The sequence below is a fragment of the Miniopterus schreibersii genome, assembly GCF_964146895.1.
Source record: "Miniopterus schreibersii genome assembly, chromosome: 7".
In the NCBI taxonomy this organism is placed as follows: domain Eukaryota; kingdom Metazoa; phylum Chordata; class Mammalia; order Chiroptera; family Miniopteridae; genus Miniopterus; species Miniopterus schreibersii.
In genome coordinates, this window is record NC_138108.1 from 64,598,110 (window position 1) to 64,623,456 (window position 25,347).

The 25,347-nt window shown below is 35.8% G+C and overlaps 1 protein-coding gene across 1 annotated transcript in view; it reads left to right on the forward strand.

Moving 5' to 3' along the window:
* Window positions 1–25,347, forward strand: part of LRP1B (LDL receptor related protein 1B) — a 1,542,074-nt gene that overhangs the window by 692,035 nt on the left and 824,692 nt on the right. Inside the window, exons 4-5 of the mRNA XM_081143443.1 lie at window positions 19,123–19,242; window positions 24,738–24,866. Coding sequence (XP_080999569.1) covers window positions 19,123–19,242; window positions 24,738–24,866 — 249 coding nt within the window. The remainder of the gene's footprint in view (window positions 1–19,122; window positions 19,243–24,737; window positions 24,867–25,347) is intronic.

A 25,347-nucleotide genomic window follows, 5' to 3' on the forward strand; every position in this document is an offset into this window, starting at 1 on the left:
CATGAGGTGTTAAAAGGTGACAGACTCTCAATGTCCCTCTCTCTTTTTTTAATTCTAAAATTAATCAGTCATAGTTTTCCTTCTTATAAAAAGATTTAGACATGCTTACCTGAAGTTTTGCTGCTAAACTCTGTAGGGCCACACATCTGCTAGTATGAAAGAGATAGGGAGCCAGGGTCTATAAGCTTATATCCACTGAGGTTGAATTGCTAATGGAAACAATTATCAGTTATCCCTCCTGTCCAAAAAATCACTGCTACTCAAAGTGTGGTACCTGAATAATCATCCTGGGCCTCATCTGTGGGCTTGTTAGAAATGCAGAATTTCAAGCAATGTCCCAGGTTTTCTGACTCAGGACCTACAGTTTAACAAGTTTAATTATTACCATTGTTTTTATTATAAATACCAACAATTTATCGAGTTACTAAGGTAATAAAAAGTAGTTTGCAATAATAAGCATATAATCTTTATGATTCAGGAGTTTATAATCTAGTAGAGATATCAGGATTTTCACATGAAAAGACAAATGATAACTTAGAGCTTGCGTATATTAACAGGCAAAGGAGTGAACCACAGCCCTGTTGAGAAGACTGACTTTTCCATTTCCCAAAATAAGAAATGAAACATTTTAGAAATGCACTTGTCATTCAGCATATATGTAATAACATCTTCCATGTGTCAGACATTCTGCTAAGACATTAAGAGTATCAGATAGATCTAATACCTGTCCTTGTGATGCTTTCATTCAGTTGTTTTCTAATTTATAATATGCCTAACAAACTACTTTTTATTACACAAAGAACAGGATTTAATTATCTTGGAAGGCAATTGACTCTTTGCATAATTGCTTTTATAATGCCTATCATTTGGCACTTTTCAAAGGCGGTGTGGAGAAAGAGAACATACCTTGAGACAGCATTAGAGTACTTGTGTGGCCAGCATTATCGATTTCTAATTTCTAATATGCATTTCCTTGACTGTGCCTTGATTATCCTAATACTCACCTATGTAGAACATTATAAATTTCTTTTCATGGTAAATTTACCTTTAATTGCTTGACTGCTGCAAACAAACTTTCTACAAGATACCTGTCAACCAAAAAGCTATTAATTTTAAATCTTATCTATTTACAAAATTAAAGATGTTATGAAGTATGATAGAAGAATTATTCTTGACATAAATTAAGCAGGACCCTTGAGTCCCTCATCTGTGAACCTACTTAAAGAATTATTGCACAGATAGTTAAAAATGCCCCTCTCCCTGAAGAAAAAACGAACCTGATATATTTTTTTCAGCTTTACTCTTAAGTTGTGAATGTTCTGCGTGTGACTCTGCAAAATTAAGAGTCATTAATGAAACTCAGTACAGATCTAGGTACTGGATGAGAGAGTAGGAAAGGGCATGACGTGAAGAGGGGGAGAGGATATCAACTTGGCCTCCCCTGACTACTTTGTCCCAGGAAGATACATAGAAGTCCAGCAAGTTGGTCTGTTGGTCTCCTAAACTTTAATGAATGGAGATACAAGGCCTACTTTTTTCTAGGCTTTGTGTATCATCAAACTCTTATTGAAAAAAGTAGGTCTCCTGAGTCCCCTTGGTCTTCCTTCTATATAGAGTATTCCCTCGGTAAGGAAAGATACGCTGAAGGATGAGACCCCCTCACCATTTTAGGCAGTCTCGCCACTAAAATTGTAGCCTTAGGTAGCTCAAACCTTGCTTTATTGATTTGATTAAGCAACATGGCAGAATATATATACATTAGTTAATTGTTTGATTAATTAATTTTAAAAGCAAGCCAAAGTAATCAGCCCTTTGAAGTAACACAATCCAAATGAAACCCAAAGTCCTCCTCTGTAGCTGACCTAGTTATACCAAGAGGCCTATCTTTGCAAGCCCTGAGGCAAGGAAGCCCAAGTAGCACTGGGCTTTACCTAGAACATTAATAGAAACTTTGGGATATTTCAAGCTGACTTTTCTTGGGGCTCAGGAGGCCTCTTCCTTTCATTACTAGAGGTTCCTCTGGCCTCTTCTCACTCATAGCTCTGAGCCCAAACTGTTTTTCCTAAAGATTTAACACCTTCCTTACAGAAGACTTTATCATATTTATATTTGTATTTCTACCTTTGTAGAATGCATTTAATGGACCTAAGAAATGAAATTGGGCACAATTAGGATTTTTATGGAGTTTGACTCATGCTCAGGAATCAAAATAAATTTTCTTGCTAAAGTAATTTCATTGAAAGGATAAGCTTGAGCTCTTATATTTACTTAAAATAATGGTTGCTATTATTAAGAAGTATGAATTTTATTCTTCTTACATGGCTTTGAAATGTCACATAAAGTTAATATATTTTGTTCTGGGGTTTTATTTAGTTTGTCTTCCAATATGCAAATATATATAACCTCCTCTTGTGGACAGCACTTGTGGTAATATACCAATCTTTTCCTTAATTGTCTGTATTTCCTGTATAGTCTACAGAAGCTAACATTTTCATTGTAGTTTTGTTGTCCAGCTAATTACAACTTGAAACTATATCACTAAGTGTTGTCTCAACTGTATTCATAATTACACTGCCAGCAAGTAAAAGATAATGCGATTAAAATACCTGCGGAAGACAAGGAGTAAAAAAAGTGACTAAGATAATCTTCACCAACAATATGATATTAATTAAAAATGAAAGCACCTCAGAAAGCACCCAGAAGTGTAAAAATGCTTGTATTGAATTAAAACCCTAGAAAGGTGCCATCTGGTTTCTATGTTTTTAATTAATCATTTGAAATCAAAGTAATACACGTACATGTACATGGCTTAACTGAGAAAGAGTAGTCACCAGTCTCATTCCTCTCATCTCTGCTCCCTGCTCCCCAAGGAAACCACACATTTCTCCAATATAATTATATTACAGTTTTTGTTTAAATCAATATTTAGCTTTCATCTTCATCATCTTATACTAGTCCTCAGAACTAAGCCATGTAGAATACTATTTATATGTATAAATTTCTTGTTGACGTTCTTTCCAATTCCTTCTGTGTGCTTTTCCCAATTCAAACTGACCCCATAAATATTATCCTGGAATTCCCCTTCACCAGGCTCCTAGGCACTCTTTCTGCCTACTTTATACAAAGTTTACATTCTAAGTTACTTCCTTATTTTTGATGAAGGACAAATATTTTCCTGGATTGATGCTTCCATATAAATTTCCTGAGAAAAGATGCTTGGGTGATACACTTTTGGTGACCTGACATGTTTGAAAAAAATCTTTATTCTAGTCTATAAATTGATAGTTTTTGCATAGTAGAGGGTGGGAATCATTGTTTAGTAGAATTTAGGCATTACTTCACTGTTTTCTAATTCCAATACCACTACTGAAGGTTCCAGTACCATTGTGATACCCAATCTTTTGTATGTGATTTTTAAATAACATGTTTATTGAAATATAGCTCATATGCCATAAAATTCACATAATTAAGCTCTAAGATATAGTGTTTTTAAATTTATTCACTCAGTTTTGTAACCATCATCATAATTAATTTTAGCTTATTTTTATTATGCCACACAAAAAAATAACCCTGAAGCTACTAGCAATCACTCCCCAGGCCCCCCTCATTCCCACAGCACTAGGCAACCACCATTCTGTGGATGTGCTCACTCTGGACAATTCACATAAATGGAATTTCTAGGACTGGCTTCTTTCACTAGCTCAATGTCTTAGAGGTTCATTGATGTCGCTTATATCCTTATGTCAGTACTTCAATCATTTTCATTGCCGGATAATGTTCCATTGTATGAATATACTCATTTTGTTTTCCCATTAAACAAAGAAACAGAAAAAAGAAAAACAGACTCATGGACACAGACCACCCTATGGTGATTGCCAGAGGGGAGAGGGGTGTGGGAGCTAGAAGAAGGGAAAGGGGAGCTAAGTGGTGATGGAAGGAGGCTTGGCTTGGGGTGATAAACTCCCAGTACAATATACAGATGATGTACTGTAGAACTGTATGACTGAAACCTGTATCATTTTATTAACCAATGTCCCCCAGTAAATTCAGTCAAAAATTATTTATAAGAATTATAATATGAGAATTATGAGTTAACTATCTGTATACAAATCTCTTACCAGATTTTACTTGCAAATGTTTTCTCCCATCCTATGGGTCATCTTTTCACTTTTCTGATGGTGTTCTTTGAAAAACAATTTTTATCTATTTTTTCTTTGTGACTTTTGCCCTTGATACTGTATCTAGCAAGGCTTACTGAACCTAAAGATTCAAAGATTTACTCCTATGCTTTCTTCATGGAGTTTATAAAAGTTTTTCTAAATTATGGATATTAATTCACCAAATATATAATTTTAAAAATATTTGTCTTTTTCCCCCCACATTCCCTGGGTTGCCCTTCCACTCCGATAGTGTGCTTTGATTTGCAAAGATTTCACTTTTGACAAAGACCAATTTGTCTTTATTTTGCCAGCTGTGCTATTGTTTTCATATTCTCCCTTTACTTCTTTAGGCTTTTTTCTTGCAGTTTTTTGAACAAATTTATAACAGCTACTTTGTGTCTTTTGTTTGCTAATTCTTATATCTGGGCCCTATGAAAAGCAATTCTTATTGCTACTTGTGGTTTTTGTGTGTGTGTGTGTGTGTGGGTAACAAGTTACTATTTATTTGCATGTTCCATAATTTTTGGCTGAAAACTGAGAATTTTCAATAATATATTTTTAACAACTCTGGACACTATTCCTCCCTGCCCCTCACTGTAGGGTGTGGTGACTTATTTTATTTTATTTTATTTTATTTTATTTTATTTTATTTTATTTTATTATTTTATTTTATTTATTTTATTTTATTATTTTATTTATTTTTATTATTATTATTTTTTAATTTTATTGTTTGGCATGTTTAATTTTTTATTACATGGACTTAACTATTTCTGTAAAGTCTATTTCCTCACAGTGTGCAGTCTCTGTGTCACCACTTTTAGGGTATAGACTTAGGCATGTGCACAGTCACCCTGCGAGGACAGTGTTCTAGAAGAGCCCCCTTTGATTGTATGTTTACCTGATTTTTTAATTTTATTTTAAGTTGTGTGCCTCTATTGCTATCACACTCAGCAGTTAGCATGTACTAAATGTCAGCTGATAATACAATATACAGATGATAAATTATAGAATCGTACACCTGAAACCTATATAACCAATGTCACCCCAACAAATTCAATTTTTATAAAAGCACTTTGGCATAAATTGCTCCACAGTCTTATTCAATAAAATTTTGGCCACTTTTCAGAAGCAGACTTCTGAAGTTTGTTCTAACTCTAGGAAGATTCTTCTTTTTTGCGATCTTTTCCCCTGATTCTAGCTGACCTTTAGTTGGTTGCTCCCATGGAGCTACCATCATTATCTTCATTAACTGCCACCATAATCTCTATTGCTTTTGACAGTGCTTTTAGGTTTGAACTTCCCAACGCTCTGTTCAAAATACAGTCAGTTCCCATGGAGAGAATGTGCCAGCTCCCCGTTCTTCAAGACTGCCTTTCCCCTGGGCAGCATCTCTGTCCTTCTCTGGAGCTAGAGATGGGAATAGTGCTCTACTTTTCTCACAGCGACCCTTCTGCTTTACAAGTGGCCTTCTAGGTGGGCGTGGTTGCCTTTGGTCTTCTCGGCTTGCCTCTCTTGGCCCCATGAGTGATGAGAGCAGTTGGAGCCCAGTATTCTTGCTCTGTTCCTGCGGTAGAGCTTCCACTCTATGAGTATATTCCTCCTGTTTTTAATGTGATGCCCCTGCCTTTCTCTGTGTCTACTGTTCTCCAGATAAAAAATTAGTCTACTTCCATCTCTTCAGAGCATAAACCTTCACTGTTCTGCTGCAAGGATTAGAAGAGGCAGTGTAAGATGTCTAACTTTTCCTTTCAATCAATTCTCCTGTTTACATCCCCAGCCCATTTTACTCCCACTCTTACTCCATCCAGGGCTATTAAGTGCCTCTAGTTCCTGAGCCACCCTAGGATTTTGTATTGTATATACTTGCTTCTTGGCTGTCCTCCAAGGGCTTCCACATCACACAACTTAATTGCCACTCATGTCAAAGTTTATTTTAATAGTGTCCCCTGGAGTTGCAGAGTGCACACTCTGTGTGTTTGGAATACAGCATCCCTGATCGTCCTGCCTCTCATCTTCTTCCACCCTCGGCTTAGACTTTATTTCCTTAGGACTGTAAAGGGCTAAGTCAGTCAACACTCATTTATTGCTTCTTTCTTTCTTAAGTTTTTATATCTTTTTTTTTTTTTCTGTTTAATTTTTCTTTTCCGTTCTCTTTATTCTGTGGTTTTGTGCTATTTCTTTTATTGAGGATTTGGCAAAGTGCAGAAGTGAACAGGTGTGTTTATTGCTGTGTTTGACATAGTTAGTGAGCACCTTTTGACCTACTATGTGTCAAGAACTGCGTCTCATTTACCTTTGTTCATTCTCATTGTGTTGAACCTAACAGATACCTTCCCAAGGTTGGTGTTGCCTCCTATGGTCTGGGACTAGTATGAGGATTTAAGAAAACACTCTTTGTCCTTTGAAAGGAAAGAAAAATGACATTCATCTTCACTTTGCAAATAGATTTAATCACAAGTACCTGTAACCTTCTAAACATGCAGAAATTGCTAGAAGTTATGACTCCCTTTACAAAGGAGTTTTTTTATTCATGCTGCCTCACCTCCTCTAACCCAATTGCTACTACTGCCTCCAACCTATTATGTTTATCCCAAATAAGCTTTGTAATACACTTATGTAATTTATATGCATATAATCCTTCTTCAACTATATATTCATTTTCTTACCCTTCTACCTGTGGGCATGAAAAATTCTTTTACTAGATGTATGCAATTTCTACTAGGTAATTGTATTTTTCTCAGGTCTTTGTGGTATATTTGGTTAATTTTTTTTTCCCCTCAAGCATAGTTTCACTAAGGCTGCAACTAAATATATTGAACCAGGCAAAGACTTACAATGGTTACCTTATTATTAATAAATCTAGCCCATAATCCTTACTGCAAAATCAAATATAAAACAGTAAAACAAGTTATATAATACCGTAGAATACCTTGGCTTTTTCAGTCCAATGCAAGTAGCATTCTCAGCTTTCTCTCCCTTATCTCTCTCTCTACCAGTTTATATCTCAGCAGTTACACAATACTCTCAAGTTATAGATCATGTTTGCTCTCATTATAATTTTAATATGTCTAAAAACTCATCAAAACATTTGCTCAGTTGGAATCTAAGCCTCAGAGCATTTAAGAAACTAGTCCACAGTCAAATGTCTGGTACGAGATATCACAAGTAGGTCTATGAATTCTACCTTAAGAACTAGAACACATTTCAGGAAAGCATGTGTGCCTGGTCTGTTATTTTATATAAACAAAAGATGGAAGAGAAAACTTCTGTATCCCTTTGGTGGAGATGTTGTTGATGATTATAATTATAATCTATAACTGCCAACCTAAAATGGTGTTTAAAAATGTTCCGACACTACTATAAATGCTTCTACTGAATTACAGTTTAAACCTCACACCATCCCTATGACATAAGTGATATCATTATCCTCAAATAATTTAACCTGAGAAAACCTCACAACAAGTGTGTGTTGTTTTATCTTATACTTTCCTCTCATAGATAAAACTGAAGTAAATATTTTTCTTGCACAATATTCCCACTAATGACTTACACCTGCAGATTATAGGTATGTTATTTAGTAAATTTTGCCAGTGGATATTGAAGCCAACTCTGTCTTATTGTAACATAAAATAAATTAACCTCTTCTCATTTGATTGTGCCTTGGTAACCTGATTTTCATTTTCATTTTCTCTGTAATAAAAACTTTAAAAGTTTTGTATATTTAAATTTTAGAACTTTGAATGCCATTAAAATAAAAAGTTCCTTAAGACATCAAAACCTAAAGTGTGCAAATTACTAGAAATTATCTGATTTGGGGTCCAGAGTAAGCCGTTTCCATGCAGTGTTAGCCAGTGGGCTGTGGTGGTTAGAACCCTGTCTTTCAGTAAATCCTTGACTTGCAGATATAACATAAAAGGGGAGACGCTCTCAGCATTGGTGTTGTACACTCTCAGGATTTTTGTTGGTGTCACTTTGGTTTAGCTTTTCTTTAGTTTATACATTTCAAATTATCTGTGGCAGTACACGTCAGAGTTGTATTCCTGGTATAGACAGAGAAATACATGAGAAAACAGCGTAAAAAGCATGGTAGTAAAATGAGAGGATACGGGAGTGGAATAGACGTGTAGGCTCTCAATCGCCTGACGAGGGAGAGGGACCTACCGTTTCCACGCACCTCCCAGGGGCAGAGCCAGGTATGAGGCCCTAACCGGGTGTAAGGAGAGCAGGGCCCAGGATCTCTGCCTGGGTGACCCCTTCTTAGAAACAACTCTTCATTGTTTCGGAAGGAAAAGTAAAACTGTATTTAAACAGTTAGTTGTGTTTACCATACCAAAAAAAAGTTTTCCAGCAGGTAATTGGTTTATTAAATTGCTAATTATCCATAAAATGGAATAATATACAACTATCAAAAAGGATGGGGAGATCTGTATTTGTTGAGTATATACACACACATTGTTTTTAAATAAAATAAAACGTAAAAATAAAAATAAAATAAAACGTATGCATCTGTTATAAACCTTACAATCAGTCCACAGAATATTCTTTTTTTTTTAAACTTAACATTTTTATTTTTTTTAATATATCTTCATTGATTTCAGAGAGAGGAAGAGAGAGGGAGAGAGAGAGAGAGAAGCATCAATGATGAGAGAGTCATTGATCGGCTGCTTCCTGCACGTCCTCGACTGGGGATCGAGCCCGCAACCCGGGCATGTGCCCTGACCGGAATCTCCTGGATCCTAGATCGATGCTCAAGCGCTGAGCCACACCCGACCGGACCACAGACTATTTTCTTAAACCACATACTTGCCCTGCAACTTCCACCTCTTAATAATATATCTAAATTATAAAATGTTCTGCTTTTTATTTTGAAAGAGTAGTAAATCCATAAGGATGTCACTGTGCAAAATGAAAATTATGAAGTGATAGCTTACTCATGTTCATTTATTAATAGGATTTTAAATTATATGTAGAGATTGTTTTACTTATTTTATTCTTTCTGATTTGTATACCTTAAAGTGTTTTTTGTTTGTTTTTGCTTTTTTTTTTTCTCTTTCTCACCTTAATGCACCGGTTAGGGCCTCTAGTACATTCCTGCCCATGAGGGGTGAGAGCAGTTATCTTGCTCCTGTTATGACTTGTCCCTGATATAATGGCAAATAATTGTCAGGTAAATGAGTATTGCTTTTTGTTAAATGCTTCTTTGACAGCTACTGAAATGATCATAAGTTTGTGCTCTTTTAGTCTACTGATATGGTGACCCACATCAGTTGATTTTCAAATGCTACACCAGCCTTGTATTATATGATAAACCTCACTTAGTCATATTATGTTATTATTTTATATGCTGCTAGGATTGGGTTTGTTAGGAATTTTACATCTATGTTTAAAAGGGGTGTTCTTTCATAGTTCTTTTTGTTTGAATGTATTGATACGATTTTCATATTAGGGTAACTCTAAACTCATAAAATTAGTTAGAAAATGATTTCTTTCCATCTGATTTCTAGAAATGTTTGCATGGAATTAGCACAATTTCTTCTCCAAATTTTGGTAAGATCTCCAGGGAAGTCATCTGGACATAGTGTTTTCTTTGTGGGAAGGTTTTAATTAAAATTCAACTTATTTAATAAATATAGAAATATTCAGATTACCTATTTCTTCTTGAATGAGCTTTGACAGTTTGTGTCTTTCAAGGAACTTGTCTATTTCATCTATGTTGTCAAATTTAAGGGCATAAAGTTGTTGATAGTTTTATCTTATTAGTTTTTAAAGCTATAGAGCCTGTAGTGACAGCCTCTCTTTCCTTGCTGATGTTTGTAATTTGTGTCTTTTTGTGAGATTAGCAAGGTGATTTGATACAAGATTAATTTGTAAAAATCAGTTGTGTTTCTCAGTGCTAGCAATGTACAATTGGAAATTGAAATAAACAACACCAGTTATAGCAGCACCAAAACTATGAAATACTTAGGTATAAATTGAACATATTTGTTTAATACGTTCTGGAAACCCATGGGGAAAAAAACCCAAAGCTCAAAATAAATGTATGTATACATCATATTTGTAAATTAGGAGACTCGATAGTGTTAGGATATCAATCTTCCCAAATCTACAGACTCAACAAAATTCCAATTAAAATCCGAGCAAGATTTCATAGAAACTGACAAGCTGATTCTAAAATGTTGACAGAAATATAAAAGAACTAAATATCTAAAGCAATCTTGGAAAACAAAAACATAGAATAAGAATTCATGCTACCAGATTTCAAGATTTACTCTATCAAAAACAATGTGATGTTGGAGAAAGGGTAAACATGTAGATTAATCAGAAACACGCCCACAAATATGTAGTGAACTGATTTTTAACAAAGATGCAAATGTAATTCAATGGAGAAAGGTTAGTCGTCTCAATGAATGTTGCTGGAAAAGTTCAACATTTAATGTAAAAAAAAAAAATTCATACTTATATTCTAAATGAAAATTAACAGTTTGATAGTTTCTTATAAAGTAAAACATCATTTTGCCATATAAACAAACATTCCTATATTTACTCAAATGAAATGATAACCTTTATTTATTTATTTATTTATTTTAAATATATCTTTATTGATTTCAGAGAGAGGAAGGGAGAGGGAGAGAGAGAGATAGAAGCATCAATGATGAGAGAGTCATTGATCGAGCCCACAACCCGGGCATGTGCCCTGACCGGGAATCGAACCTTGATCGCCTGGATCCTAGGTCGACACTCAACTGTTGAGCCACTCCCTGTAGGGCAATAACCTATATTTATATAAAACTTATATATAAATGTATATAGCAACTTCATTCACAATAAACCAAATCTAGAAATAACTCCAATGTCCATCACTTGTGAAGCGGATAAACAAACTGAGGCACATTCATACAATGGAATACTATTCAGCAATACTACTGAATGATGAATGAATCTCAAACATGGATGAATCTCAAATACATTATACTAAGTAAAGATGCCTCAGGCTAATGATTCTATTTATATTACATGCTGGAAAAGGCAAAACTATTGAGACAGCAAACAGATCCATGATTACTAAAAGCTGGCAGAAGAGAAAGGAGATGACTATAGAAGGGCCCTGGAAAGTATTTGGGGATAATGGTCTTGTTCTATATCTTGATGAACGTATTGGTTACACAGCTATATGCATTTGCCCAAACTCACAGAACTGTACACTAAAAAAATTTTAAAAAAATTAAAAAAGAATTGTACTGTATGTAAGTTATACAATAACAAAAACGGAACAAAAATAATTAAGAAGAATTTCCTTTATGTTGAGCATACACTGAAAATGTGAGGCCAGGACTGTAGTTTAGCAATAAGCAAATAATTCTGAAGAAATTCACATTAGCAGCCACAAGCAGGAGCCTAATCTCTGCAAACCAGCTCATACAGCATTTTACTAGGCCAAGGAACCAGGGGTGAGAGGATGAATGATGTGGCACGAACTATCACCATTCTAAATATGACAAGCATAGGTCCTGCTGACAAGAGGGACTGTCTGGCATGGTAAGAAGCTGTATCAGCTTCTCAATTTCCAAGTATAAGAAGTGAATGAAGTATTTATTTTTTCAAAGTGCTACATAAAAAGAATATTTTTTTTTTCTCATTCCTAAGATTACAGTTGTTGGTTAAAAGGCATTTTTTTGTATAGGGCAAATTCAAGAAGCAATTTGATTACTAAAACTGATAATGAAACATTATTCCATCTTGTAAAATAATGTCTCAGATAACTTACGCATGTGAAAAGGTACCTCTATCTTTTTGTATTTCCAGAGTTTATAAACATTCTAATTTCCTCTCAGGGAGAAACATAACCTAGAAGCACATGAATACAATAGCACAGCTGTGTTCTCACTATGCCACCAAATCCAATATGCAATCAATGCGAACTGTTCGATTTTAGGTGACAAAGGCTGCCAGCATATTGCTATTGACTGCACCATGGATGAACTGAGATACACATACGAGATTGCAAACAGTGGTTCTCTGGCTTAGGGATATTGATATAAACAAAAATAATGTGGAAAGAATCCTCCTTACAAGAATAACTTGTAATTACTGTAATTGTTGGAATCTTGTAATTGTTGGAACCAAGTTATCAGCTTCTAATCACCGTTCTCTACTGTCCTGTTTTTATTCTGATGTAGGTTAGCAAGTTATTTGTATGTTTCCTAAACCATAAACCTGCATACATTTGTGGAAATGTGTTCTAAAATCCAATGTGGTTAAAAAACATAACAATCCCTAGAGACTGTGCAGACTACCATAGTTATTTGGTGAAAATCGCTTATCTGAATTGTTAATTGGTTCATGTCTCTATAGCAAATTAAATGTGGATGTACACTGATTTGCTTCAGAGACTAATACTCATGTTTTACAGAAACAAGTTAGCCAGGATAGAAAAATCTTTGTTTTCTGTGATTAGTGTTTTCATATCTGTTGGGGACTTTACAATCAGGTAAACCACTTCAGGAGAAGTTACCTAAAATTATCGTCTCTGAAAAATATCAAAAATGCACATGTGATTTGGGAGCAAAGTTAGAACTATGTCACGTAACAAACAAAAGTAAAAGAGCAAAAGAGAAAGCCCTTCTGTTGTAAAAATAAACATAGCTCCAAATTGCCTGGTGATTGCATAAATCATAAGAATATTGACAATGGATATTCAGTTATAATGAATGGGTGATTAACCTTAAATGGTACAGTGATAATAAAAAGAGTTACCATTTAAAAGGCAATATTTTAAGAACTTGGCATGACTTACCTCATTTAAACCTCATGACAACTCAATGAGGTAGTTTCTATTATGATGCCCATTTTAGAGATTAGGAAAAACAGGTATAGAGAGAGCTTAAGTCATTCACCCATCACCATGGTGCTACGGAACAAACAACCCTGGTACCTGGGGGGTTTAATGCAACATAACCCCACATTTCCACCCGTATTTCAGTCCAGTTAGGTCCCGTGGCTGCCTCCCATTTCTGATTCAGCCTCCCTCGATTTGGGGCTGCTTCCATCCCAAGGTCCTACGCGTCTTCTGCTAGGGGCCTTGTATCCAGAGGGCTGACAGGCCGAGAGGAGAGAGTTGACGATTGATTCCTGCGGGGCCAGTTCAGGAAGGGGCACACACTAATTTTGCCTATATAGCATTGTCTAGAAGCCACATTGGCAGCTTTCACCTAATGGAAAGTCAACTGGGAAATGTCATTCTTTTATTTTCCCAGGAAAAGGAAACAGGGTTGGTGGACATTAGCTGTTCTTTGATGCACTCACATAGCTTGACATTAGTAAAACCAGGGTTAGAACTTAGGCACTCTGGCCCCATAGGCCCAGACCTTCACCATAAAACTCCACCAGTGCTCAAGGAAAAGAAAAAGGTGATGAAAGAGATATGAGATTTAGTATGAATTAATTTTCTACCCATCTAGAATTCTTCTTACTACTTATTAACAATGCAAATTCAGATATTTATTTCTTGAATCTATTTCTAAGTTAAAACACAGCGTAGAAACTTAGATACCTCAAAGCCACACAATACTCGTAAACTGTTAACTTACGTTTAAAAGAAAAGTTTGCTCACATTCTTACAATATTCTCCTATACAACTTTGAAAAAAAACATAAAATATTTCTTAAAAATAACACAATGGAGTGGGTCTGTGTTGGGTGAGTCTTCATCAATTGAATTATATTTGATTTCTGAAATAATAGCTACTCTCCTCTAATTAAAAAGAACACTTTCCTTTTATGATAATGCTGCAGAACACAGATCAGTTTTCATGTTTACATATCTGTTTTCTGACTGGCATATTTCATCCCCTCAGACACTACTGGTCTTCCTACTTCAGTCTAAGATCCAAACCCATCATAATGTTACAAGAAACAATGACCGTGCTTCATAAAAAGCACTCTATGAAGACTGATTAAAGTACAACATTTCTGTTCTACTCTAATAGGCTTTCTAGCAAAATTAATCTGATGTATTTTTAATTACATACATAATCATTATAGTGTTGCACATAATTAAGCATAAACGGTAAGCAGTTCTAATAGATAGCATTATAATAATTAGCATTGCTTTCGCACAGTCAAGCCAAATTTCAAATTTTAGTTTTTCATGTTGTCAGTTCTTCATAGTTCTTCATGACCCATTAGAAGAATCGGTATTTACCATTTTACCTGGTGTCATAAACTGTTTAACCATCTCCCTATCGCACATACACAAATTCTCATACAAGATAAATTCTGTAAACCAAAAAGCTGAGTTGCCCTTGTCTCTTTTGCTGTTTTCGACCACCAGACCTACACCTAATACTCAAAACTATGTGTGAGGTCTGGACTTTCATATTCGTTTTCCCCCATTTTCTCTTATTTCTCCTCAATTCCCATCTCTACCCTTATGTTGTTAACTTTTATCAGCGTACATTGGATTGGATTAGAGAGAGCAGAACAGGGAACCGATAGTCTGTGGATTGCCTACTTCAGATTGAGACGGGGGAGAAAGACAGTTGGGCTACAGGGGTGAAGTGGAAAAATAGTACATTTAAAGCCCTGAGTTAATGTGCCTGCGTAAGGTACAGACTAAAGAAATTAGGTCACCCCCATAGCTTCCCTCTCTTTATCCGTGGCATGTTTAAGTCTTTTCTCTGAGAACCTTTCCTATTTCCTCTTTCTGCCCCAGCCCCTTATCACATTTATCTCTGTCCTCTCTGCTCCACTGAAACCCTGTGTAAAGGTCCTTGATCCTATTAGGAAACCCAGTGCCGTTTTTAGAACCCATCCAAGTGTATCTCTCTAAGGATTTAACATTCACGGCTCTGCTTTGACGAATTGTTCTTCTTTCCCAGGTTTTGTGAAGCTTTCTAGGTTCTTCATCTATATATTTGGTTATGTAGCAGGGTTTTTTGTTGTTGTTGTTAACACTTCTCCTTGCCTTTCATATATGAAAGTTATCTGGATTTTAATTGTGTAATAAATATTCTTTATAAGGGAAGATTCTTTCGGGCTTCAGTTACCAACTTTACGTTTGTGACATCCAGATTTACATCTCCAGTCCAGGCTTCTCTTTTGAAATAGACTCAGATTCTCAACTTTCTGCTGGCTATTATCTCATCAATATTTTAAGCTAAACAGTCAAAGACAAGTGTATTATTTTCCCCAAACTTCCAGTTCTCCTGTTATTCTTAATTCATTTTACTGGTACTATTAACTCCATGTCCTTACGCTGTCACCAATGGGTCATCCATTCATCTAAACACTCATAGTTCTAATTTACGCCTTTGCCATTTCTAGCCTTTTAGATGCCTTTCCTTCCCTCATTACTTTCCACTCATCTTTCTCCTTGCTATTAGGTACTTTCAAACTCAATAACTAGCAACAATTCTCATTATCAGGAGAGGATATTCTACTTAATCTAAGAATTAATCCACTTTGCCCTGGTCCCAAATAATTTCAGTCCCATTTCCTACCACATCCAACACTATGGTTTAGCCACATTGAGCTATTTGTCATTGTCTGTACTTCTTGTATGCTTTCATGTTTTTTATTTATGTCATCATATTTTCTGTTCTATCTGGGATGCACTCTCATATAGTTTGTCTACTGAACTCTTCTGATGTTTCAAATTTCATCTTCAGTTAAATTTATTTTACAACTGTGTTTCAGATACCTACCCTCATTTTCAGTCTCTGGATGAACCCTTCTTTTTCTAGCTCATGCATTTGTATTTTTATTTATCATATATGTTTTTCTGCATTGAATTATAGCTGTTTAACAGTGTTCTTCCCCTCTAACCCCACCTATTTCCCCACTCAAGGTATAATCACTTAATTCGTGTAAAGCAATTTTGTATCTGTGGAACCCCAGCAGAGTGCTTAACATCTACTAGGTGCTCAATTAATGTTGGACTAAAGTAGCACCTATATGCATGACAGTTTTGCAGTGATTCCACTGTAATCAAACAAGATTTAACAATCCAATTACTTACCTTGAATATGTAAATGAACTATCTTTAGGACCTAATTTAATTTAATGGAATAGAAATGACACTTAAGAGTGTTAATCTTCATCCTAGACTTAAATTATTTGGTTTATTGAGTCATTTATCCTATAAAAATTATGAAAAACTTTCTGTTATCCATAGCAAATTACTAAGCTTAGAATGACATACATACAAACATAAAGACACACCATGATTCCAGCCATCACCAGATTGTACCGGAGAAATTAGAGGTATCATTACATTAGTATCAGAACATGGGGTATCAGAACATACGCTTTGTATTTAGAATGACTTTGCTTTGAATGCTAGCTCTGTCGTATATTTTCTATATAATCTTGGGCTATCAGACATCAGTTTCCTCGCCTGTAAAAAGCAAGTTAAATAATAACTACATATTTAACTGTTGTGGGGTTTCAAAAAGATTGCATAAAGAACTTGATGTATATTAAATTTATAATTAGTAGCTATAAATACTGGTGGGGGAAACCAAAATGAAGATAACTGTCATAATGCAAAGCAAAAAATGCCATAATTTCCACAAGAACCATTTATTCCATATATTTTATTAATAATACATTTTTATAAACCAAATTACTACTCTTTTGTACATTATATAAACATTAACCTTTATATTAGCATAAAATTAGCTTTGATTCCAAATCCAAATCTATAAATCAGATATAGTTGATTTGTACGTTGGTTGAATTTATATCAAAGAAACAGAAATTGTTCCAAGTTTTCAAAGAGAAAGAACTTTAATGTAAAGTACTGATCATAATCAGAGCAATGAAAATTAGAAATTGAAGCGGACACAAATAGCTTTCAAGTTATGATACTACAGTGATGTCCCCATCAGAAGGGAACCTATGACACTTGAGTTCACTTGCAGCATATTGATAGATAAAAGAAAAAGATCACAGTTTCTGCCCTAGGGCACCCCAACCTTAGCAGGTTGACAAGAGGACAAATCCTGCAAAGGAGGCTGTGAAATAGGAAACCAAATGTGTGAAGCCCTGGAAGCAAAGTAATGAATCTAATGCTGCTGATAGGTCAAGAAAGATGAGAACTGAGGAAGGCCATTGTACTTCTCAACATCAAGGTCACTGGAGATAATTACATAAGCATTTCCGTGGAGCAAGGGATGTAAAAGTTTGATGAAGTGGGTTTAAGATAGAGACAGAAGGGTAGAGAGAAACAGTGGGTATGGGTAATTTTTAAAGTTTTGTTACAAAAAGGAATTGGCAATGGTGACTAGTAGGGGAAGTGAGTCAAAGTTCTTGATTTTTGTTTGTTTGTTTGTTTGTTTTTTATTAATATGTGTAATTTTTATTTTTGTTTAAAGTATTACAGATGTCCCTTTTTCTCCCCAATGGTTCTTGGTTTTTAAGTTGAGGGAAAAGAAGAGCATGTTAAATGCTGAGACTGAACTAGTGCAGCGGTCAGAAAACTTTCGGTAATAGGTTGTACTAAATATTTTAGGCCTTGTGTGCCATAGGTCTTTGAAGCAACTAGTCAGCTGTGTGTTTGTAAAGTAAAAGCAGCCAAAGGCAATATTTAAACAAAGAGCATGACTGTGTTCTGGAAAAAGCTCATTAATGAAGACTCAGGGCTCTAGTTTGTTCTAATATATATTTGGAGGGGGGGATGGTTATAAGAGGAAGTAGAGAATAGCTGAAGTTACATCCTTGACTGGGGAGAGAGCTCGGGACTTGTGCACGGGAGCTGGGGTTGGGGCTGTAGGAATTCACGTAAGGTTAGAAAACAAGAAGGACAATGTGTAGAGGTGGGTGAATGTGAAACATGAACCTGAGGAAATCTCTTTTGAATGCTTCGGTTTTCTCAGGGAAGTAGGAAGCAAAATGACCCCATGTGAGTGACCATTAGGAGGCAGATGTGGAGTTTTAAGCAGAGAAGATGCATGAAACAGTTACATAAAAGACTTGAAAAGTAATTGGGCTAAAACAATACTATAGACAATGACATTTCTAGTAAAATGCCAAATTTTTAGTTTGAAATACCCTTGCTGTTCTTTTCCATATTTGACTTTTTATAAAACTTTTATATACATATATATATATATATTTTGTCTGAAGTAGCAGCAAAACTTGTGACAAATATCAACATATTTTGAATCATTTAAGTTTGATCTTCAAAGCCCTTGTTTTTTCTTCCTGGAGTGGGACAGGGCCAAGGACAGGAAAGTTGTCACAGTCTATTAATAACCCTATTTTCAAATAGAAAAATCAGTTATACATCCTATGCGTATATTTTTCTAGTTTAGCAGATCTTCGTGCTTTTAGAAATTATTTGTACAGCGAACATGCTCCTGTCACTTCAGCTGTTTCATGCATTTGTCATATTGAATCTTAATTTGCTCTGAGGATTTGCTAATTTTTGCTTTAATGATATGTTTGCTCTGAAAGAATTCAGATATAACAAAACATGTTATATCCAGTATTTGTCTAATGTATTGCAACTAGTGAGAGAAAAATTATTAAAATTGAATAATTCACATTGATTGCTATGAAGGTTACACATAGATTGGTAAATCAAGACAAGCCCTCACAAGATAGAAAATCAATTGATGGGTCAGATAGGAGCAGCATTGCGTAAATGGTGAAATCAACCACTGAGTTGACATTTTTCCTCTTGAAATAATTAATTTAACAGAATTTGAAAGGATTTTGTGACGTTGAACATACAGAATAAGCTAAAAAGTGGAAGTCTGAACAGATAGACGTAAAATATTATTGACGAGACTTCAAACAAATGCAAAGCAAGGTATTTTAGAGGGAATAGATACTGTTTGTTCTAGCGACCAATCACAGAAACTTTGGAGGACACAATGAATACATATTAACAACATTTAAATTTAAACACTATATATGTGTTCACAGGCATATAGAAGTAATATTTTGTTTTTCCTCTGCAGAACTGTTACCCAGTTGCCAGCAGTTGAATTGTCAGTATAAATGTGCAGTGGTCAGAAATAGTACAAGATGTTACTGTGAGGATGGATTTGAAGTAAAAGAAGATGGAAGAAGTTGTAAAGGTAAGTATGACAGGTGACTTTTTTTTTTTTTTTACAGAGGTTTAATGAATAGAACTTTAATGAAGTATCTTTGAGTACCTGCCATGTGCCTCACACAGTGTTTATATTAATTTTTCCCTGAGATTTAAAAGTTGACACTTTCCCCAAAACCACAGACATAAATATCACAAGTATGAATTTATACCAACCATTTTTCAATTCATGTAGCAATAATGTCAAACATGGGAAATATGAACAATGGGAAGTGTTTTGATTAACCATTAAAACATTGAATTTAATTACTTTAACATTCTAATTGTATTGTGCCTATTATATAACTGCAAGGTGGTATACCTTTGTTATTACTAAGTTAGGTTAATAATAATCATGTAATATTCTTTACAATTTTGGCATTGGTGATTCTGATAATTGGCATTTTACCGCTAGCAATAATGATGAACATTAAAATATTTATATTTTTTAATGTCTTAATTCTTGTTTTTGTGATTACTCTAGAACAAATGTTTATTCTCTGAAACGACTCCACTTTGCCATACTAAATAATTCTAGGTTACTTCTCCATATATATAAAATATCCACAATGTAAACTTTATTTTATACAATATTTAGAGTCTATAGGCAAAAAACATAAAATATAGAATTTATATACAAAATTATGGAATATCTGCATTGCCAGAGGTGCTAATAAACAGAGTATTTTCCAAAGATATTGGTGCTTTAAAGACTACTTTAAACCTTTGGTTTAATGTTATCACTTTTACCTTAAAACAGAATCTTAAAGTTCCAAGAGCCCTCAGACAGAACATTATTCAAAATGCTAATGACAAAAGTGAGCAAAGTTTTACCCTGAGAGATTAAGTGACTTCCATAAACCCTCACATCTTCTCAATCACAAAAGTGGACTAAAGCTAAGGTCTCAGAGCCGGTTAATTCTTAATCTGAGGAGGTTCATTGCTTTTTAATGACCATGTGGGCCTTGAATTTGTAGTTTGTTGTTTGTTTTCTGCTTTATACAACTCCTAGAAACATTAATTATTAAGCAGCTCCATAATCTGACTCTAAGGGGACCAAACTGATATTTGTATTTGACTCACATTGTTTTTAAGCCAGTACTTAAAAATCAGACTATTGCACACAGTCAGACTTTGAAAAAAATCAGATCTGGCAAAACTAGACCCCATATAGTCACTGAAATAAGCAAATTGAGAATAGTACCTCTAGACATACATATAATTTTTAGTTTAACACAGCAGTTGTCATTCATACAGGGTAGGCTAATAAATCTATATTGTAAATGTATTCTTTGCTACACCTGACTCCTCTAGGAATAGGATTTTCATCTCCTTTTGCATAGATCCCTTCTCCTGACTCTCTTAATTGCATGCATAAAGATAACCTTGGTCAATTTCCTCTGTTGAACATAAATAAGAAATTATACAGCGATCATTATAGAAAGTCACCAGTGGAAGAGGGGCTCTTTTTTCTTTCTCTGCACTCCTGAATGGTCAGGTCTAATGTCACTTTCACTTTCCAGAGCCGTATTTCTGGGGTATTTTCTGACCTTAAAGGGAGAAAGAAGTCAGCGTCACAAGCAATGGCATGCTTACTCCTTTGTGGCCAATTCTGCGGAGTTACATCAATGTCACAGCAGCGCATTCCAGCTAAGGAGGAAGAACAAAAGAAATCATTAATCATATTGCTCTCCCGGGCAACATAAGGATATCAAAAAAATGAAAATAAGAACTAATAATATTAAAGCTGAAGCATCTGTGAAAAGAGATAAGAATCATTTTTGCCACTATGGACTGGACTTTACCAAATATAAGATTTAATTTCTTTCATTGTCGCTGTAGACTTAGCTTCAAACACTACTCTTTCTATCCCCAAAGCTGCTTACTTCAAACAAGCCATCCGTGAATGCAGGCTAGTTAGTACACAAAGATAAAGAAATCGGAGAAAAGTGCAAATGAAAGCCACGCAAATGCATAGTTTTCTAATTAAAATGGTCCCTTAGCTTCTCAGTCAACTTTTTACTTTTCCTTAAATGCCTGTCTTAGCTTTGGTGGGTGAAAAGGTAAGGGCGAGAGTTCCCACCCTTTGCCACCTGTGTGGTCTTCGTGGTGACGAGCCCCCATCCTGACATTATCTACTAGTTCCACCCTAAGTGAGGTCACTTGCATACAGTCCTGTGTATTCCAAAGGGCCTCATTTTAAGTAGCAAAGGGCACTCTTATTGCTCAGAAAACAACAAGGGTTTGAGGAACTGAAGACAAAAACCAAACTTATATTTTATTATCCTGTTACTGGGGAAACGATGAGGAGACCTCAGTTCTTGTCTTCTTGAGGGAAAGATTTCAATCAAGAGACAACATGTAGAAAAGCAAGCAAGAATTTATTGGCCGCAGCAAAAATATACTTAGGACAGAGAAACAGGGAAGCTCATAGAAGAGGTAACAGGAGAGCCTGGGCTGGGCTGCTCTGGCTCACTGGGGAGTCAGAGAAAATGGGGCCTTGGAGACAGGTTCAGGGGGTAAGCCCTGGACAAGCTGCTGCTGCCCATTGCTCCCCTCATTGCAAGTCTCCTGGGGTCCCCTCGGAGGGAAGAAGAGGGATGGAGATGGCGCTGGTGTAGGCCCCTGGCACACACACTGGGTCCTTTGTCCTGAGCTCATTTATCTCTTCCTTGCAGGTGAGAATCTTAAGGGAGGTCCCAGGGAGGGTCTCAATAGAATATCCACCAGCTTTCCAGGGGCGCTCTCTCAGGGTCCTGGTCTCCACTGATTGGTTGGTGCCAAGGCAGGAGGTCCTGAAGCAGTCACACTGTCACTTGTCTAGTTTTGCTGCTTTTCTGGGCCTGGAGTTGAAGCACAACTAAAACCTAGATGTTATCTTTGGGGAGGGATGCTCAGGGAGTCTAAGCTGCATGGCCAACGATCTGCTGGGGGAGGAAAGGTTTCCTGGGGTCAAGGTTCTTGTTTTCCCAGTTTTGCCCCTTGCTAGGCACCTGGGGCTTCCTGCCTTGGTGAGTTTCTGTATCCCAGTTTCTGTACCTGGCCAATCCAAGACAAACCATTTACTCTCAAATGTCCTTGGTTTATGAAGATAGGATTTACTAGGTGGGTGCAAACTGCTGTTTAACAGTCGGTCTCAGTTTCACTGTTCTGCTTGTCCTGAGACTTTCCTGGCTTTCACTGTGTTATAGCAATACCCCAGCAGTTTAATCCGCTTCACACCTCAACCTCATCGGCCATCCTGTCAGCTTCTCTCTCCTCTTTCTTTCTCTGCGTCTTTTCCTCACCCCTTTCCTCCAAAATTGTTTCCAGGAGTCCCAACTTCTCTTCAAAATCAGTATTTCCAAGCTCCAGTGAGGAGATGTGGTTAATAGGCCAAAGTCTGTATATTCTATCCTGTTTGGGGACTCGATAAAACAGAAGCACATTCCAGTTAAGAAGATCTACCAGCCACTTAGGCAGTGTCCCCTTTTCACTACACCAAGGCCACTGCACTACACAGTGTCTTAACTACCAAAACCTAGTGACAATTTCAATATCTACATAACTGGATTTCTTCATTGAGCATAACACAACGATATCCTTGAAGCACCCACCTTCCCTAACTCTTTACACTTCTCACTATGTCTCCTTCAGAGGAGGCTCCTGGACTTCTCTTTCTTCCCTGCCCTCTGAAGTATTGGTGTCCTGCAGGATTTTGTTCTAGGCAAGCTTTTCTCACTTTCCCTTCCTTTTTGTTTTTTTCCTGGTGCGGGTCAGGGGGGATCTAAACCTCTGCTATTTGTTTTTTGGTTTGTTTTATTTTTATTCTGTTATCCATATGCTATTGACTCCCAAATATTCCAAGACAGATCTCACCCGTCTTGCCAGTCTCCTATTTCCAACTACTTGTTAGTCATTTACTCAAGAATTCCCTACCAACTCCTCAAATATAACACATCCAAACCAAACTCACTATTTCCTTCCATGATATCTCCACTCAAATCTATACTTCATATAAAATTGGACCACCATTCAATTCCATCATATCTAATTAGTCTTCACACGTTATTTATTCTATTTCTTAAACATTTGAGTTCATTTTTTTTTCCTTTCTATTGCCACTGAGTTAGTTTAAAAATATAATGACTTCAAAACACAATTTCTTGTGTGAAATTTAGTATGTAACCAATTTTCAGGAATCTCTTCCCTACATTCGCCAATTTATTTTTTGCATTTTAGTTTTAAAATACGTTGATCATGTAGCTTATCTAATTAATGCTTCCCAATGCCTAGATATAATGTACAGCCTTTTAGTGTAGCATACAGACAGCTTCGTTATCTGGCCTTAAAACTACTTGTCCCGCATCATCTCTTACCACTTCCCTTACATACCCTTCCTCCGCTTGACTCTTTCCACTTTGAAATCCCCACTGTGTCATCCCAGTGCCTTTGCACATGCTATCTTGTTAAACTGGGATGCTCCATTCCATCTCATCCCTTTTTATTCAGCTTGAGGAAATCCAACTGATTCTTTAAACTCAGCTCAATATGCAGCCTTTCCTTAGCATTGTCCCTCCAACTTCAAGCAGTTCCATTTACTTCTCTGGGTCCCTATCACAAAGAGAGCATGCCTCTATTGTAAGGAAATCCATAGAATCAGAATTATATCTCACTAGGCTTGTTTCACTGAAGGGTAGGAAACATGTTTTATCAATTTGGGTTTCTGTGGGATTAGTATAGTGCTTGATATACAGAACCAACTAAATGAACATATTAGTCTAAATTATTAACTGACGGATTTTTTTTTTTGCTTGGTTGGTTGGTAAAGGATCATTAAATACATGCTGTTTATAGAGATTTGAACAAGTTGCAGCAGGAAGAAAGTATAGAGAGGAGGGAAGGAATAGAAGGAGGACCATACATATTAAAATAAACTTAAGATGATATTTTTCATTTTAACAAGTGCTTAATAGTTCTTTGTTTGTGTGTGTGTGTGTTTGTTTGTGTTTGTTTGTGTTATTTATTTAGTGAGGGTAGTTGGCATAGCTTGGCTCAGAACTTTTATTTAATGTTTATTGAAAAATGAGTTATGTTATTATACTAATTCTTTGTTAAAATAGTGAAAAATTCAGTGTCCTAAACTCTATGGCTATTCAACAAATAGTCATTGGAGTACACTTTATACCTTTGGAAAACTATCCAAGGAATTCCAGCCAGCCCATCTAAAATGTAAATAAATTCTGCTTTAAAATAAAAGATGTGATACTGAGTTTGATCTTGTATCTCTACAACTATTAAAGCAACAACGAATTAGCTAATTTTTAAATTTTATTTATTTATTACTATTTCAGTTAGTGTGGTTTTGAAAAGGCTTATTGGGGTTGGCCCTTTCCTTTTAAAACAATAGTTTATTTCCAAAATATGGGGAAAAAAGTTTTTCTTACGGAAAATAAAATGCTGAACAATAAATCAACTTAGAAATGATGCCAATTTTCTTTTTAGACCAAGATGAATGTGCCATTTACGGTACATGCAGCCAGACATGCGTAAACACGTACGGATCCTATGCCTGCAGTTGTGTGGAGGGCTACCTAATGCAGGCAGACAACAGGTCGTGCAAAGCCAAAAATGGTAAGTTATCATCTCTTTTGTCCTTCCAAATTTGTTTTCTTTTTGCAGTTTCTTTTCCTTAGAAAGGTAGTAGAGCAATATGGACATTGAAGACAGAGATTTTCGCTTTAATTCATTGATCCAAACTTAGAAATCCAGAGAAGTTCTTGTAGTTGTCACTGATCATTATATATCGCTTCCCATTACAGCAACTTTCTAATTAGCAAAAATTCTGTTCAAAAGAAGTGGATTGATTGATTTGAATTACCCAGCTCTCTCCTGGACTAGGCAACAGGTTCCTAACTCATTTCTGTTTCCATTTTAAAATGTATACTCCACATAGCAGTTCAAGTGATCTGCTAAAATATAAACGAGATCACATCACTCTTTTGTTTAAAAACCTCCCAATGACTTTCACTCCTCTGGAGAATTCAATTCAAATGTCTCACAGGACTTACAAGGGCCTAATGGTCTGGTACCATGTACCTTTCCAATATACCTC